The following is an 18880-nucleotide window of genomic DNA, read 5'->3' as shown; positions in this document are numbered from 1 at the left end:
GGCAGTTTGTTTTCTCTCCAGTCAGGGCATTTGGTTCTGCCTTGTTCTGACTTGACTTGGCTGAGTTGGTTGACTCAATCTGGTTGACTTGACTTATCTTGGAGTTAGGGGTCTGGTTGAACATGACAGCTTAGACTGTTGCATGCATGGTCTTCTTTGGGGCAGAAGGTGTGCAGCGTCTGTATTTTTCATAAAGCTCTGGCTTATACTTGAGGCCACAAAACAGTTTGCCAAGTCCTGTGGACCACAGCCCCCATTTGCTAGCTGTCTGCATCTCCAAGCTGGATGCCCCAGGACTACTGTTTCCCTTCAGACATGAGGTGCTTTCTTGGTTAATGCACAGGTTTTAGCCCAGCAGACCTATTCCACCTTTTCCTGTGTTGGTGAACAACTTGCCCAGGTCCATGCCTTATTTTCCGTGTGCCGTGGGTGAAGTTTTCCCATGGGTGTCAAATGGTAGGAGAAAGGTAGCCCTCATTTGAGTAGTTATTTTTGATGTGACTTCTCTCCATCACACCTGACACAGAGCGGTTACCCCAATACATGCAATTGTCGTGTTCACCAGTCTGTCTGGGTCTTGGGTCTAACTTGGGGTCTCAAATGCTTTTTGGAAGTGTGTGTTTTTCTTCACTGATGGGTAGGAATCAATGTTCCCCATCACTTCTAAATTAGATGTGAATGCTGGAGAGCATGAATATCACTCACTCAGTTATTTTACAGAGTATTTGTGTTCCAGAGAAACACTTTTTCATTGACCGTCTTTGAACCCTCTTGGCCTGTATAGGTTTGGTGAATTGATACAGAAATGGCCCAAATGAGATTTGTGCTTCCTCTTTGTTTATTCCATTCTCTTTCTACTCTTTCCCCTTTTTATCCAGTTGTGCTTCCTTCTCTATGGAATCCCCACACCTCCACCTTTCTTTTTCTTTTCATTTTTTCAGTTGTCACGTCTCTAAACTTGTTATTGGACTCTTTATTTGCTGAAGTCGTTTATGTTTCTTCTCCTGTCCCCTTGATTTAACGGCTTTTAAAATTTCTTCCTCTTGTTCTTATCTGTCTTCATCTGATACCTGTTTCCTCTCTTTGGCATTTCTCTGGTCATTCACTTTTTAGTGAACATTGTTATTAATGAATTCAGTGCCCAGATCTTCTTCCTGACTTCCATAGACTTAAATTGGTGGTCATCACTTTACAACTGCCAAAGTTGGGTCTCATAGGAGTTTGCTGAGAAAAGACCCTTTGGGTCTGAACCCTTCCATTTTCTCTCAAGTGCTCTCCTGAACACTGCACCAGAGGACCTTTCCTTGGTTGCCCCTGCTGGTCTACCCAGCTGTCAGGCTCTGCATTTCAAGGAGAAGCCGGTCAGAAATGGGAATCTGATGAGTTTCTGGAGGCGGGAATGCTGGTTGTCCCACTTCTGACATAGTGGACTATGTCAGCCATTTGATGTTCACCTAACATCAACCTGTTCATAGAGCACAATGGATGAGTAAAGCGTTTGAGACATTGACCCAGAGGAAGAAGGGGGAAGATGCCAAGTTGCTGGTCTAAGGAGATCTGTTTCAAATTAAGGAGTCTGCAGAAGAAATCTTGGAGCAAGCAGGCAGGCAAGCAGTAGTGAGTTGTTGGGATGAGATGGTGGGAGCAGAGAGCTCAAAAGAAACTCAGGGATGAAGCTATTAAACCACAAACTGTCAAAGGATGCAATTTCCTAAGGACCCCAGGCCAGGAGAGTGTGCTAGGGACACATCCTTGCCCACTTATATCACTCCTGGTGACTTCTGTAGTAAATAGGATTTGGACTAGAAAGACCTTTGCAGCGTGAAAGACCTTCTTAGTGTAGACGTTCTTAGGAAAGGGAGACAGTGGGGCGGTGTCTCTCAGTGAGAGAGTGTGGGCGGTATGTTGGCTTTTTACACATCGGAGATTAAATTCACCTGCTGTAGCGTAGGCATCAAAAAGACAGTTCAGCATGAGCTATCGCTTTCCCTTTATGATCAGTGGAGAAAAGGGGATGCCTAAGACATGTCTAATATAGGTTAGATGAAATGACATCTTCATAAGCTTATTTTTTCCACTCAGGGTGGTTGAAAGCAATGAACACAGACCTGGTTGTCTAACTAGAACATCTGAAGCCAGTTGAGGTGACTCCTTGATTGATAACAGGAACAGCCTTAGACTGTATATCAAAGCTGTTATGAATCTCCTCCGAAGAGATGCTGAGGACACGCAGCTCCTCCCAAACTAGGCTGCGTGTTCAATTGCTATCAAATGAGGTTATTCAGTTATACATCAGTTCTGCAGGTTGTTGCAGTGCTTTGCCTACCCTTGACTTGGATGCTGCATATGCACCTTCAGCTTTATTTTCCCGTTGTGTCTGGGCTGTGATTTTTCTGTGTTGATCCACCTCTGGGACCTGCCAGGTTGGGTTCCACCTTGCACAGCAGTTTGAGGTCAGTTGTTCAAGATGCAGAGCATCTCATATAGAGGAGATCCCATGCATCCAAATATCTACAGGATTTTGGATCTCATTTCTGAAGCCATCCACATCCTAGCACCCACTTCATGTACAAGAATGTGCAGGAGGGTCTTTCGGAAGTAGCGTCCTGGCTGTCTTCTCCAAATGGCAACTTTCAGGGGCTGTGTATGTCTCGCGAGTCCTTTTAACTGAGGCAAAGAGTTCGTAGCATGTTTTCCCCCTCAGATGTATATCTGAATCCAAAATAAGCTTCCTTGCTAGTGCACGTTGGCACGGGCTGCTTGAGACAGAGCCACTGATGGTCTTGCCTCGACTGCTTATGCAGGAGGAGATCGTCTCGTTTTATGTTACTTTCTATTTAAAGACAAATTGGCAGTCATTTTAATTGCTCACTCCTTGTTAACCTAAATACAAATTGACACAGTACACTTTGTTCAATTACCTGCAACCCTATCACTTAAGTGAAATGCTTTATGCTCTTTTAACTGTGCGATTTAGTGTCCGTACACTTTCCAGCGTAAGCTACCTGCCTCTAATTAAATGCACATGTGATATCGGTTGCTGGTTATTGAAACCATTGGAGTTGTCTTTTATCTCTCGAAGTTTGTTGACGCTGCCCAAAGAAGTTGCTGCTTGTTTTCACTGATTTTGGGGCAAAGTCACCCAAAATGCCACTTTTTTTCTTCTTTCCTGTGCTTCACTGCCATCACAGTAGAAAACGAGGGTCTGTTTTCAGCTTCCTCTGTCCACGGAGCATCCATCAGGGTTTTCCGAAACTCGGGCTTTTTCTTAGTTGAAGCAACAGGCTGGCTGCAGCTTGGGGCAAAATCATGTATTGTATTGAGTATTTCCCTATTTGGCATCATTTAAACCAAAAAGTAAGAAACAAGGGGAGTGGTTTCCCTCCCTGCACTTCAGACCCATCAGAGCTCCTGCAAGTAAGGGAGAACTGGAGCAACAAGGCCGTAAAATAATGAACAATTAGTTAAAGAGTGCACTTCTTAACACTTGGGACGGCTGCACGTGCTGTAAACAAAGACTCGAAATGTATATTCCCATTAATAACCAGACATTTGAGGAATTAAAAATACCGTCCTGAAAGGTTAACGTTGCCTTTTAAGTGTGTTTAAATTCATATGCATATCCTTGGTGTCGGGTCTGAAGTAGCGAGGTTTGATATAGTGGGAGTATAAATACATCCACTTCCAGTGAGTGATTCTGCAAATCCTATTTTGATAAGGTCTTAAATCTGTTGAGATCAGAGCATAAAATTCCCTGGTACCGTCAGTGCTAGGTGAAAACAGTGCTTGCCAATTCCTTTTTATTTTTTTTATACATATTTTTTATTTCCTCCTTCAGAATTGTAAGATACAGCAGTAAATCCTTGCTAGCTGGTAAATATATATGGTTATTAGGTGTACAGAATTTACATGCAAATTGGGCCAAATTGAACTGTGATGTAAGTGCGTGAAGCCAAACTTAACAAAAGAAGAGCTTCGCGCTGTTCGCTCCACATCAAGGTTCAAGTTTATTATTGAGTAAATGTTCATTTCCATTTTAATAATTGTCGCAATCTATCTACCTATCTCGTCTCTTTAAGACCTTGATATGAATGTTCTGCAATAACTTGTTATGTGCAGGATAACAATATGTTTTCTAGGGCAGAAGTAAATCCAATATAATGTTCCTCATCATAGTATTGTTTCCTCCATTGTTTCCTTTGATGATTCATTGGCATTTCATTGCACTGAACCATAAAGGGCTTGTTAATCTAATGATTTAATATTATTAAACCTGTTTAAAGAAACTCTATGAAAGCAATGTGAATCTGCACAAAGATGTTGCCTGGAAGTATAACGATGAAAATTCATAAGTGTAAATCTTTGAATGGGTGTGATAGTCTGGTTCGAGTGTGGTACCAAGAAATGAGTCTGGGTGGAAATCTACCTGAAGTGTTCCTTCCCACACCTACCCCCACCCACTGCAAAACAACCCCACCAACCCTGCAATAAAAAATAATAATAAAAAAAAAGACTTTCCAGTGAACAGGAGCCTTGGTAAAGGTATTTCTGCCTTTGTTGAAATATAACTAATACTGGCTGAAGACCTGAGGCTCTTCAAACTGGAAAACATCAGGTATTTTGAGAATTGAAAATGAAAGGAGATTTTTTGTTATTTTCAAGTGATGAGATAGTACGATTCTTGTTTCTTCAGCAGAAAATGAAGGACGTGTATTTTTCTGGGTTTTACTCCAGGATATAAATCACAATCTTCCTCAAACGTGCCCCTGCTAGTTGCTTTTGTGTTGAATTTATCCGCGCTCTACAGCTTGGAATATACACACTGTTCATTTCACTTGTACTATCCATTTTTATGACATTGGAACTTAAGTCTTTCAAAAATGTTTGATTTCCCAAACAGTCACCTCTTGGTTTTGTTGTTTTTTTGTTTTTTTTTTTCTGTTGTCATCACTTTAGATATCTATGCTCTGAAGACTGTATCTGAGTGGAAATGCGCTCTGGAAAAATCCCTTAATGATGCAGCAAATTTTCCTCTTCCAATGGAAGTGTTCAAGGTAAAAGATACACATTTTTCCTTCACTTACAGAAACGGCTCTGAATAAACATCATGCAGTGTTCAGCGGCTTATGTTAAACTTTTGCAGGAAAGGCCGTTGCTCTAATACATCACCGTGAAAGGTCACAAGTGAGATCTTTGTATAAAATGCAGTTTTCTGTGTGGACTTTCCATTCTGAGAACTGATTTCTTGCAGTCAGTGTTTTCTAGGGGCTGGGGAGTGATCAGCACTGATTTCTCCAACATTATTTTTAACGTCTTTTATTCTGTGCAAAGGCATCGTATACAACTGTGAAAATGTAGGGCTACGAATATGAAATTGCCATCAACTAGTGAGCCTTGCACCAAAATTTTCATTTGATCATGAGCCACAGGGCAGAAAAACCTCCTTCGGGGACCTGTAGTGGAAGAGGGAGATAATTTTGCTCCCACATATTTTTTTTTTTTTAACTTCTCGCTCTGGTTTTTAATAGTTAGAGAAGTGCTTCAACCCTGAGGCACCAGCTTTAATTTCCCGTCCAAATCTGCACTGCTATTAATCATGATGGCTCTAGATAATCCTCATTTCTAGCTGTTCCCGTCTGGTTTCTCACAGTTGCATCCTCGCTGCAGTGCGATGGGCAGTGCGGCCGTGAGAGGATGCTCAGGGAGGTGTGTGCCCTGTTGCCGGTGCAGTCTCCCATGTCGCCTCCTGCCTGGGGACCTGGTGGACCATGGTGTCTCTCCACCACCCTTGCTGGCTCACCCAGCCTGAGGACCCTCTGCTTTCCTTCACTGTCCATAAGCAACATTGCACTGGGACACCCCAAAACACCCACGTAATTGGAAGAAGGCACATCCATGCCCCATCCCGGCTGGCATGTCACCAAAAGCCAGTGCCACCTTCACCCTTGCTGTGGAGACATGCGGGCAGCTTCCCATGAGGAATCCAGGCTGCTTGCCCAGCTGAGATGCGCTTGAATTAGCAACGTTAATTTGGGAACGCTTTGCTAATGGCCCAGGCAGGGGCTCATTTGCTTGCAATGTGAAAGCTCTGTTGGGCTGGGGGAAGTGGGAAGATTTGTGCGGTGGCTTTCGGCACGAACGTGGGTTTGAGAAGCCCCGTGTTGTGGTGGGAGTGGCATGCGACGAGTTTTGGTTCTCTGCCATTTATTTCACACAACGCTTCGCTCCGCCAACTCTACTAAAGTTTGCATTTGCAGTTTGAAGATCAAAAATGCATTGTGTGGGGCAGGGATTAAATCACAATAGGGAATGCCTAATGTGTAAATTTTGTTCTTGTCTATATGAAAGAGTGAAGAATGTTTCTGATGAGGCTCGTAAAACATCCTTTCTTTTTAAAAGTTTATAACTAACAGCTGTTTTGCTGCCTCTTCTCAGCATGCCAGGCTTATACCCGCTTATTTTAATTATTGCATGAGGGTCATAAATTTACATTCAGCAAATCCCAGTTGCTGTGCCATGCGGTTGGAGCTTGCAAAGATGTTCCTCTTCAAAGACAATATAAAACCTTGGAATGCTTGAATGGCCCAAGAGGAGAGTTACTTTGGGGCCAAACGTGACAAAAAGGCGGGATTAGGTCAATAGGGCTTCTTTATTTGTAATGTGAAAGCTGAGCGCAAGGGGAGCTTAATTCAGTGCCTGGTGTTATCTAAGCCACCGGTTCTGATGGTGGGAAAGCAGGAGGCTGAATGAACGGTTTGTGCGTGGGCATCACTTTATTTTGCCCATTTAGGGGGAATTGACCCAATCTTGCGCCTGTTAATGAAGGAGGAAAATATGAGAGCTTGTACATGCCTGTGAGCATGTATTCCTTGAGTAATGACTAGAAAGAAGAACTTCAGGAGACTATATGAGAGGACACCTGTCTGATCTTACAAGATAAACCAATATACGTTTGTGGTACCTTCAAGGAGAATCCCAGCAAAAAGTGTTGAATCCAAAGGTGTCTTGTCTTTCTTTTTTTTTTTTTTTAAATATGTTTAGCGAAACCAGCCCCGAAGTACTGTCTCTACATGGTGCCCGGGGCTCCGTGCTACTGTAACTGTCATGTGTTAGATGAGATATAAAACACAGGGTTTGACAGCTGGCAACTGTTAAAGATCTTATGGAAAGCTGGAAATGTTTACTTTGGCGGACATGCTAAACTGCACACCGAGCAATTATATTCTACGTTTTCCACATTTCCCTACAGAAATCCATCAGTGAGGAGAGCGTGAGTATGTGCTTGCTCCACAGACATGAGTGGTCCACAGGGTCAGCACATGCACGTTTGGCTGGATTACGACTTAAATTGCTGCTGCCCCTTGAGCCGTGCGCGACTGTGGGCAGTGTCACTAATGCGCCATGAAACTGGTCCCAGGTGGTGGTGACAGGAAAGCGGATCCGCATTTGTAGTGGGACAAGTGGCTCCTCTGATGGGTCTAGCAGCCCGTCATTGCTGTCGGTGGTGATGCTCTTTGGGTTTGGTGTAATAGGGTTGGGTTCTGCCTGAGACCTTGTATGCCATGGATATGAGCCTGAATTATCAACGCTCACCAACATGGCAGAGCTGAACTCGTGTGTGGCAGTCTTCAGCAGCAGATCCAAAAATCCTTTGCAAAAGCAGAGCCTTGATCGCCTCTTGGCATCCAAGGAGAGAGGGCACGAGGAGATGGCCTCAAGTTATGCCATCAAGGGGACGTTTAGATTGGATATTAGGAAAAATTTCTTCACCAAAAAGGATTACCAAACACTGGAAAAGGCTGCCCAGGGAGGTGGTGCAATACCATCCCTGGAGGTATTTAAAAGACGGGTAGATGTGGTGCTGAGGGACGTACTTTAGTGGTGGTTTTGGAAGTGTTAGGTTGATGGTTGCACTCAATGATCTTGAAGGTCCTTTCCAACCTAGACGATTCTATGAGAGGGCACCAGGCACCAGACCACACGAGCTGGTGACAAAAAATCAGAGGGAAGTCTGCAAACCGGATCTTCTCTTTTTCTGGTGGTATTTTACACTTGGCCATATGTTGAAAGTGTTTGTAAAATGCTTTAGGATCCTTTCAGAAGGAGCGTGATGTTCAGCTGCCAGAAAGTGCTGCTATTACTTAGTTACTAAACATAGTGTTTTGCAAACTGCACCTCCTGGAATAAGTTTTTTCTTCACAAAAGCTTTTTGCAACACACCCGCTATTTTGTCATTCTGTTCTTTTCAGAAAACATGTTGTTGATCCTTAAAGAAAACTAAATACAGACAGGATTTTCAAGGGTGTTTGAATAGTTTAGCATCACAAATTGTTCCGAAAGGCCACAACCCAAGGAGGTGTGTCCTTTGCTGTTTCTGCTCTGATTTCAGGGTGCTGCAGGGACTCCCCGCGCTTGGCTAGGTATCGGTCATAAATGATGGCTTCGGCTTCAGAGGACACTTGAGAAAATGGGCAGGGCTTTGAGTATGAATAAGGCTGGTTGGAATAAGGGGAGGTTTAGATTGAATATTATTTTTCACTGAAAGGGTTATTAAACATTGGAACAGGCTGCCCATGGAGGGGGTGGATTCGCCATCCCTGGAGGTGTTTTAAAAAAAGGGTAGATGTGGTACTTGGGGACATGGTTTAGAAGTGGTTCTGTCAGGGTAGGTTAATGGTTGGACTTGACGATCTGCAAGGTCCCTTCCAACCTCAGCAATTCTATGATTCTATGATTATTACTGGGGCCTGATTTCAGGTTAAGCGTGACAATGTCAGTGGTTTGCTTCAGTCATGGCATTGATGGTGATCTCTAAGAGAAAGCCTTGCATCGGGAAGACAGACTCCAAACATGCCACCTTTGAACCTTTGACCCCAAATATTTAAGAATCAATGCATTTTGTTAGAGCTGTAGCTTGGGTAAGATGAATGCTGGACATAGATTGTGGGATTTAGTTTCCTAGAGAGAGGTAGATAGCATCCTGGGGATCTTCTCTGACATTCCATTATGCTTTCCCTGGTCTCCTGTCCCATATCTGCGGGTCCCATGCCGATGCCGTGGATCCTCAGGTGTCTTTCAGCTCACCCCAGACAGCTCTGTTTAGGCAACTAAATCCTACCCAGGATTTGGGGTGCTCGTCATCTTTCCGTAGATGTTGCATATGGGCATCCTGTTCCCAATTCCTTCCAATTGCTGTGAAGTGGGTCCAGATGACTAGCTTGGATGGAGCTGTCATTAGCCACATCCCTAACCCAAACTCTGTTAAAGTGCTTGAGGAGCACAGACACTTAGGAGGGGAGAGGTGTTATGTAAGACAGGTGGCAAATCCTGATTTATAGCCTTTGGTCCCGTTCCTCTTGTCTTCACCCTCTGGTCCTCCTTCCCTAAAGTTGTCATTGGCTTTTTCCAGCTTGAAAATGTTATTTCTCTGTCAAAAAAAGCTCTATGCTATGCCCGGCCCAGTGTGCCCCTATTTCTAACTCGAGCTTTTTGATGTTTCCTGTGATCAGTAATGGTATTAATTAATGGTAAGGCTAATGACATGGAAGGAATCAGTTGGGACAGATCTCTCCTAAGGAGAGTGATGGAGGTACCACCAGGCATGAGCTGCCCCAGGAAATTCAGAACGGCGTGGTGGTTCTGGTTCTACACTCAAAAGTATGAAGACAAATAACTAAACAGGACTCCTTCCCCCCTCTAAAATAGAATTTTTCCATCAGATGATTTGTGCATTTTAATTATAAGAGTAAGGTGGACTATTTCTCCAAGACTTTGATTATTTTTAAAAAGGAGGACAACATCTCTCAAAAGTTAATAAACCCTTTGGATGTTTTAGGGTGTTTTCTTCCATTATTTGGTATTCTGGAGGAGTTTAAGTGTAAGATAGGGAAACCCAAGGGTTACTCTCTGGTCAGAGACAATCCTGACCTGAGTGTATGAATATATTTGAAGTCCAACAGGGATTTTCTGTCTTCAGCTCCCCTTATAGATGGGCATGCGTTGATGCAGTAGCTTAAAACAGACGTGCTTTTGGTTTCAGTTGGAAGCCAAATCCCAACATAAGCAATCCCCAGCCCCTTCACACACTGCTGGCTTGGCTGGCCCTCATTGCGCACGCTGTGCTTTAATAACCCATGAGTCGCCATGTTGTTTGCAGGCTGCCAGATTATTTATACTCCATCTGTTCTTCCCCGTCCGTAGCACTCGCCAGCCCTTCTCCCTGACTGCTATTTGCCTGACTGGGAGATGTCCATGGTGTCCTGATCCCTCTGTTGTTCGGCTGCCTTTTGACCCACTCCTGTCTCAGCTCGTTAAAGCCATTTATCTTTGTAAGACCTAATAACCGTCATTAGGAGTACACCGCTATGGTCCTTACAAATGTAGCTGCCCTGGCGGCTCTTGGGAGCAAGGCCATCTTTGATATTAAAGGTGCCACTCAGGTGAGATGGAGACTGGTGGCACCTCTGTGGGCCAGGGAGAAGTTTTAACCTCTCTACAGCTCCCTCCTGACCATGAGCTTGGCAAGGATGTGGATGGGGAGAGTGATCCAAGGAGGTGAATGAAGCCAAGACCTGTCTGAGATGCCCTGAGGGTGTTTGGCTGTTTGAAAGCCAGGGTTGGAAGAGAAATGCCAGAGACAGTTCAAGCAAAGCATACATGCTGAGTGGGAACTGGGTCCCTCAGCCTTCCTTGTCCCTCTGACTGTACTTTTACCACATGTGGTTTTCTTTCTCTGTGACGTGCCGGGGGTGTCTCAGGATGGTGACAGGTTAACGAAAGGGCCCGATCCAGTTTACGTGCTGCATCCAGGCTGAGTGTGGGGGATTTTGTGCACAAGGACCTGAGCTCTTGCCTCCCGCATCCTTGAGCAGGGCAGTGTTTTCCACTGAGAAGAGCTGGTGTGCACCTACAACCAGGATCTGTTCCCTTGTAGGGGTGGGCGATACCTAAAAGTCACCTGTCCAAAGGTGGATGATTCTTCCCAAACAAAATGTAGGTCAGCTCTGGTCCATAGCTGTTTAGCAGGGCGGTTGCAGCCCGCAGTGTACGCTGAATTTGTTTTCATCCTCTAACAAAGTCCCATTGATCTCTCAATAGCGACTACTGCCATGACATTGCTGAGGGCAGACTCGATCCAAAAAATTGCCTATGAGGACTCAGTCGCTTTTCATGGCTGAAGTATTTATTTATGGGTGTGGAAGGAGACACTGATGGTTTCACTTTGAGCAGTGAAGTCAGCGTTCCCGCTGGTGTTTTCTCCTTTCCACTTGACTTTCCCCCCTGGGAAGTGGGGCCCATGTGTCGGACACAACCAGGATTCGTTCGCAAACGCTTGTGGAGTGGTGTGGCAGCCCTGAATGCTGTAAGACGTTAAAAAGAAAGAAAAGCCAAAACAAACACAAAAAAAACCCTGAGTGGATGCTTATCTGTCTCTTTTTACCTCTGCTGCCCGTGCTTCCACCGCTCAGGCGCATCAAAGCAGGCGCTGCGTAGGAGGGGATCTTTGCCCTAATGCCATCTGCGGCGGGCCGAGCCATACGGAGAAGGTGTATTTGGATTTAGACCGGCTACTCTGCGATGTTGCTGTTTCTATGGTAACTATTTTTTATTCAACGAGAGGAGCTTAAAAAATCTGTAGGGCTAAATTCAATCCTAGGCAGAAGCATCCGCAGTTTTTAAGGGGCTCTTCGGTAGGTGCAGTTGATGGCTGGCTCTCGTGCTCATTACTTCAGGGTCACGGTATCACTAAAGCCTCTCTCCCAGCACCCTTTCCTCTTCATCCCACCCCGCATCTCTACATTTGGGTCTTCCCGTATCTGCACTTGCCAAACCAAGGGACAATTCGCCTGTGTTTGTGTCTTACTGGGGGGATTTTTGTCTCCCTGCAGAGAGTGCGTTTTTTAGGAAAATTGCTCCGTGTTTAGCAAAGGAAGTTGATGAATCGCAAACAAGACCGATTCCTCTGCAAATAATGCAGAGGATTGCATTTGGGAGGCTTTATTTATTTATTTATTTATTTTCCCTCAATTAACAAACAAATGCCAGATTCCTGTAGAGGCAGTTTAACCACTGCTATTACTGTGTTTGTGACTGGTTACCACACATGAGCTTTGTGATTAAAATTAGGCTATCAGAAGCAGCCAGTTTCTTGGAGAATTAGAGAAAACACTGGGGGAAGCGATTTCTTTGAACACAAAAGCTGAATCAAATAATATGTTTCCAATCATGCCAGATGGGGCCCACTTCTTCTGTGCCTTTTAGTAGGGTAAACCAGGAGAGATGTGACTGAAGGCGATAGCATTTCACACTGTTACAGTTGGTGAGGATTAAAGGAGGCTCAGGTCAATCATTTATTAAGTGCTCAGTGTTTCTAATCAGCCTCTCATCTTTGCAGCTTTTCAGCATTCAGACGGAGTTCTGAATTTTGCACAAAGTTGCAGTCTCACAAGTGGTGTGCATCTGGCTGTCCTGGACCGAAAGAGCCCTGAGTTTTAGGGTATTCGAAAATTAGAGTTCAAATTAGAGCCTTTTCCTCTTATCTATGCACTGTGTAAGCTGCTGGGTTTAAAATGAGATGACTCCAGTGTTGTGTTTTGAGCAGAATGGCCTAAAAAATGAGCATTTTGCAGTCTGAAGGCGATGCCCTTCATTGGGTTTGTGGACGCAGCAACCAGCCCGTAGTACATAGTACGGCTTCCCTGAATGTCATGGGCAAAGCAGCTTGGCCGTGTCCCCCTGCGCTATCTGCATTACCTGGTGTGGTGTAAAATTACCCAAGCTCCATCCTTCAGTGGCCAGAACGCTGCTGTGACATGGACAAATTTGAGTTTTACACTTAAATGACATTTGTTGAGTAGAAATACTCGGAAGCCAGATTTAGCAAGGTATTTAGGCAGCAGAAAGGGTGAATGACTACGATGGTTTTGAAGTATATCCTTTTGAGTTCAAGACCTAAAGCCAATGCTTAGTGACTTTATTCTTAGGACTTAAGCGTGTCATCCACACAGGTACTGTCTGCGTCCTTAAGAGTGAATACTTTTGTAAATCTGCTCGTGAATCTCTTTTGGAATGACATTTAGGCTCTCGAGTCACCTGACATTTTTGAAACCTGCACTGCTAATGGCTCGTTAGCTGCGAAGGAGAAAATTATGCAACTCTCAGTACCTAAAGAAGAGGGTTGGGAATTAGGAGCCTGATTCTCCTCCCAGCACCGTTGCTGACTAGTTATTAGCAAACAAATCATATGAAGAGCGGTTGAAGGAGCTGGGACTGTTTAGTTTGAAGAGGAGGAGGCTGAGGGGAGACCTCATCACTGTCTACAACTATTTGAAAGGACACTGTAGAGAGGTTGGTGCTGGTCTCTTCTCACAGGTAATTAATGACAGAACAAGAGGGAATGGCTTCAAGCTCCAACAGGGTAGATTTAGACTGAACATTAGGAAAGAATTTTTCACAGAAAGAGTGGTCAGGCATTGGAATAGACTGCCCAGGGAGGTGGTTGAGTCCCCATCCCTGGACGTGTTTAAGAGACGTTTAGATGTGGTGTTGGGGGATGTGATGTTGGGGGATATGGTGTAGGGAAGAACTTTGTAGGGTAGGGTAGATGGGTGGACTCAATGATCCCAAGGGTCTCTTCCAACCTAGACAATTCTATGATTCTATGATTTGGCCTGAGCACGTTCCAACTTCCAAGCCCTGTAGGTGATGCTGGTTGCAGGGAGCTCTTGCAAAACCCATCGCTATTTTTGCAGCAGGGTTGCAGAAACACATGCCGTACGAAGATGGAGATGATGATGCAGATGTGTATCAAAGTGGGGCTGCCTTTCAGGTGGCCCGGAGGGTCGCAGCCTGTGCACACTGGCAAATTTGCAAACGCGTTCTGCTCTAAAACTGAGCGTGGGGCTGAGTTTAATTGCTTCTTGGGGTTTGTAGTGAGAGCTGCGAAAGCCCTGTCTTTTGCCAGTGGGTTTGGGCTGTAAGTGGCAGACGTTCAGTGGAGGGTTGTGCAATTTTGCGTTCATTATCCGTGAGCGCTGTCGCAGGCTGTAATCCATCACATTAGAGATTGGGACCCTTTGAGTGAGCGGCTTGTGGTGTTTGTACCACGTTAATTCGTTGTATTTTCTGTGGCATGATTTTCCACTTCGCTGTAAGGGGGTCACAGAATGGTCGGGGTTGGAGTGGACCTTCAGAGATCATCTCGTCCAACCCCCCTGCCAGAGCAGGGTCACCTACAGCAGGTTGCACAGGAACGCATCCAGGTGGGTTTTGAGTATCTCCAGAGAAGGAGACTCCACAGCCTCTCTGGGCAGACTGTGCCAGCGCTCTGCCACCCTCAAAGTGAAGAAGTTTTTCCTCATGTTGAGACAGAATTTCCCATGTTCCGGTTTGTGCCAGTTGCCCCTTGTCCTGTCGCCGGGCACCACTGAAAAGAGTCTGGCCCCATCCTCTTGACACCCACCGTTTAGACATTGATAAGCATTCCTAAGATCCCCTTTCAGCCTTCTCTTCTGCATCCTTGTGGGTAGTCGATCCAGCTTACTTCACTGCTCTCCAGCAGCCAGAGGGCATTTCCATCACCCACTCAGGGCTTGTGAACCCCAGGACGGGAGATCCGCCGGTGTAAATCTGTGTGGTCAGTAGGGGTGCTCCTGGGAAGCACTGACTGCCAGTAGGAGTAAAGGTTCACCACGCACGAGGCTATAAAATGCTCATACTGGTCAAAAATACTCTGTCTATTCATCTCCATTTCAAAGAAAACTCACTCGGAGTAGTTGCTAGAAAATAATGGCTGGTGACATCTTTGTAGGTGGCTTTGAACGCCGTGAAATAGCGGTGAAGGGTTGAATCCTGCCACCCATAATAATTTCGGGCATTTCTTTCGCTCGGCTGCAGAGCCTGGTGGGGACCAGGGGAAAGTCTCACCCTTCAGTCCTCTCCTTGTAGCTGCTTTTATTAAACAGACATCTTTCCTGTCGCCGTGAATAAAGGGAGGAGAGAGCAGTTCATTATCCAGTGTATCACTTTGAGTCTAATACTAATTAAAAGCTTTGCCTTCACTTCTGTGGAACCTATTCTTAGAAATTATGTAAATTAATTGGAGTTTTGAAGAGGAGCATATGCCAAATCCTAAGTAATTCCCTGCTGGCTGAGGCAACTCCAGCACTGGAACTGGAGAATGGCATCAGGATCTTTTTTTTTTTTTTTTTTTCCTTTGGCGGCTGCAAAAATCTAAGGCTGCTCCGGTAAATTTTGATGCCTCTCTTTAGCAAATATACGAGAGAGATCAAATATCCAGACCCTGACCATTTGCCAGAGAGCCGCAACACAAAGGCTTTTTCTCCATGAAAGCTTTTCCATCTCAAAAATGACATTTAACACAGACAAGCTTTTTACTTCTGCAGCCCTTCTCCAAACAAATGTATGTTCCCGCCTCAAAGAGGATTTTGACCCTCAAAAGGGAGACATGCCTGAGATCCCACAAACTCCCCTTGCGAGTTCACTCTTGCTGTTAATTTAATGGGGAAAGATATTTACGTGCTACGCTGAATGAGAAGGGAGATTTGATCCTAAGGGACATAGCGTGTGGAGAAAAGGGGATATGTTTTTGAAGTGAAATAGCTTTAAATGCTATTAGCTTTTTTTTTTTTTTTTCCCTACCTGATTATTTTCTTACCCTTTGAAAAAGGCCAAAACGAATAGAAGGAGAAGAACCAAAGAAAATGATTCAAATAAAAATGGGAAGCAATATGGTTTGGTCTCGATGTATTTTGGTCTCAATCAACAAATCACTGAAAAAGTTGATGAAACTACTTGCGTGTTTAAAGATAAACATGATTAAATACTTTGGGGGATCTTGGCTTATTACATATTGAAGCTGGATACGAGCGTGAATCGAATCCTGGAACTTTTGGTGGGGAGATGCTGCAGTGTGAGCTTGCTTCCAGATGTACGTTTTGCAAAGTCGCCTTTTCTTTACGACCTCACCCTAAGGATTAAGAGGCGCCGGGTGTGGACCCTCATGCAGGAGGAGGCAGCCCTCCAGTCCAGATGCTTTTTGCCATTGGAGATTTGAAGTTCAGTGCTGGCGAGGTCTGATTTTTGCAGCAGCTATCATCTTTTCCTGGCTGAAGCCTTTTCAGGAGAGAAATTGGCAATTTCGATAACCTGTCGGTCTGAGGCATCCCTGGTACTGTGCAACCTCTGCGTACAAGGAGCCAGATTCTCTTCCCTGGTTCAGGCTTCTAGTCAATGAAACATTCTCAGTGGAAAGCTGCTAGAAATGGGTCTCCTGTCTCTCTGGGACTTTAGTGGTACAGAAGCGACTCCCAGCGAGCACAAGTACGGCTGATGGTTATGCTACACTGCAGGACACCCAAACTCCTGAATGAATGTCAGCTCCTTCCTCAGCCATTAATTAGTTCACAGGGCTTTGGGCCAGGATTGCTAAATATTTCTCAGTTTCCCTGTCAGTATACACTTTTTTTTTGCTGTAAGACTAAATCCAGTATGATTTTTTTTTTTTTTACTGCTTTTTGGTTCTCACATAAAAGGCTCTATAACATCACAGGTTGTTAAGATGAAAACAGCAATTCATTTAGCCGTGGTTGCAGCTTGTGAAAATCCTTATCTCTAATGGCAGCAGGAATGTAAGATCCCAAAATAGAAGTTGTTAAGTCTACAAGTGAAGACAGTTCTTGGGAAAAGAAAGCACAATGACATACAACTTTGGATCAATAGAAGATCGTTTTAGAACAAGAATACAACATGTAGCTATGAATATAGATGGGAATGACATTGCTCACCGCTTGTTAGACTTTAAGCTTTCTGCATCCATTTTGGAGTCATCTGTATGTGTGTGTTAAATATAACATCATCTCTTTTTATGCCTGTATTGGCTAATACACAGCTGGTTTAGAAATACTGTGGGATATTTTTGTTGAACACAAAATATGATCATTAATCTGGAATTAGGATGCCAACTTGTACGCCTGTTAGATAGGGATCACGAGGGATGGAGTAATTTGATAGAAATTAAACACTAAACTGGGGGCAAATCAGGGCTGAACCTGGGTTACTTCTGAGTTTTGGGGCTGCATCCCCAAAGCTGCTGTGTGCATCCCTTGGGTTGCAGCCAGGTTTGATCCTGGGTGAAAGTGTTGTTGTGGGCTTGTACTTGAACATAGCTGCATGTTTTCCCATCGTTTTCTCTTGTTGCCCTCATTTTGGGTCTGAGTTCATTGAGGGGGGGGTGTCCATCTTTGGTCTCCTGGCTGGAGAAAAGACCTTCCCATCTTGCAGGACGTGGAAACCAGCCCAGCTCCTTGTTTTGGTGCCCTGCAGGAGCTGGACATCCATTAGGGTAAATCAGAGCCATCCTGGGCTGCTTCCACCCATGTTGTGCATTGCCCTTCAGGACCTCAGGTTGAGTCCTGGCACCTCTGGACCTCTGGTTGCTCTGGTAGTGGCTGTCAGAGGTGGAAAGGCTCTGCCCAGAGGAGATTTTCAAGTAGCCATTTCTCAGACAGATCGTCATTTTGGTGAGCGTGGTCTCCGTGTTGGCTAAATTCACGTTAGATGCTGCCGCTGAGATGGATGCACACGGTGCTTTAGATATGATAGGCTTGGTTCTGCAGATCTGTCCTCTGGTAGTGAGGCTGTCTCCTCTCTTTCTGGAATTGTGTTGGCTTGAAAAAAACATAGGACCAGGAGTGCCCAGTTGGAGCTGGAAGTCAATCTGGTAATCAGCTAAATGACAAAAGCCACACGGACACATTTCAAATAGATTTTCGAATGTATCAACCCCTCCTTGGTGGACAGCGCTGACACACTGTGTGTTCCTTTTCCCTGTTTCTTCCTGCAGGACCATGCTGATTTGAGAAACCATTTCTTCACTGTGGGGATGAAGCTGGAGGCGGTGAATATGAGGGAGCCGTTTCATATCTGTCCTGCATCAGTGACCAAGGTGAGCTCCCAGAAAAGAGGGATGAAAAGAGCCTGATTATGAACCTCTTACTGATTTCCGCCACATTTAGGAAGAGTGTTGCTTCGCTGGCTGGAGAACACATTAAGAAATAAATTTAAAATCCATAGATGTTCCTAATTAATGGATCGTTTCTGTCCAACAAGCATGACCAGGTGACTATATATGCACTTAGATCTGATGGGGATGAGCATCTCTATCTACCACTTCCATGCAGGAAAAGGGGATCCCTCTTTTATCCCTGTCTCCCCTCCGTGCATATGTGTTTTCCCTGCACATCTGGGAAACTTCTGAAATAAAACATCTGGATGAGGGTCAGGGGGTAGCTGAATATTTAATCTACACTCTCAAAGGCGAGAGAGAGGAAGCTGTGTGGTCTCTAGGATCTCCTCCAGTCCCTGCTCAGCTACGGGCACACTGAGTGATGCTGAACCTCAGCACTTTCCTTTGCCTCAGTGTACCCATCTGTAAAACTCAGGCTTTGATTTCTTTGGTAGAAACAGTTCAATGAAAAATACTAGGTGGGAGCGGGATATTTTCGGGAGTAGTTTGATTCCAGAGTCTGGCTGTTTTCAGCTTTCTGTCATTCCTACTGTTACAGCAAACTTAACTTCTAATTTTGTTTTCTTTTTTCTTTTTTTTTTCCACCCCTTAGGTTTTTAACAATCATTATTTACAAGTGACCATTGATGACCTGAGACCTGAACCCAGCAAAATCTCAATGCTTTGCCATGCGGATTCCTTAGGGATCTTGCCAATACAGTGGTGCCTTAAAAACGGAGTCAATCTCACACCTCCGAAGGGTTCGTATTCCTTCTTGGTGATTTTCAGGTCTCCTCTGAAGGACGTTTGCTTGTTATTATCTCCTTTAAGACAGTGATGCTGTTCACTACAGAG

At 44.7% G+C, this 18880-nt stretch overlaps 1 protein-coding gene across 1 annotated transcript in view; it reads left to right on the top strand.

Annotated features, from left to right (window-relative positions):
- The window catches only part of SFMBT2 (Scm like with four mbt domains 2), a gene marked incomplete at its 3' end in the record, with an annotated part of 123352 nt that overhangs the window by 61544 nt on the left and 42928 nt on the right, over window positions 1-18880 (top strand). Inside the window, exons 7-9 of the mRNA XM_082490200.1 lie at window positions 4957-5054; window positions 17864-17965; window positions 18639-18786. Coding sequence (XP_082346326.1) covers window positions 4957-5054; window positions 17864-17965; window positions 18639-18786 — 348 coding nt within the window. The remainder of the gene's footprint in view (window positions 1-4956; window positions 5055-17863; window positions 17966-18638; window positions 18787-18880) is intronic.

This window comes from Vanellus vanellus (assembly GCF_965231255.1).
Source record: "Vanellus vanellus genome assembly, chromosome: 1".
NCBI lineage: Eukaryota > Metazoa > Chordata > Aves > Charadriiformes > Charadriidae > Vanellus > Vanellus vanellus.
Note: the sequence above shows the minus strand (reverse complement) of the source record. Positions and strands in the feature narration are given on the sequence as shown.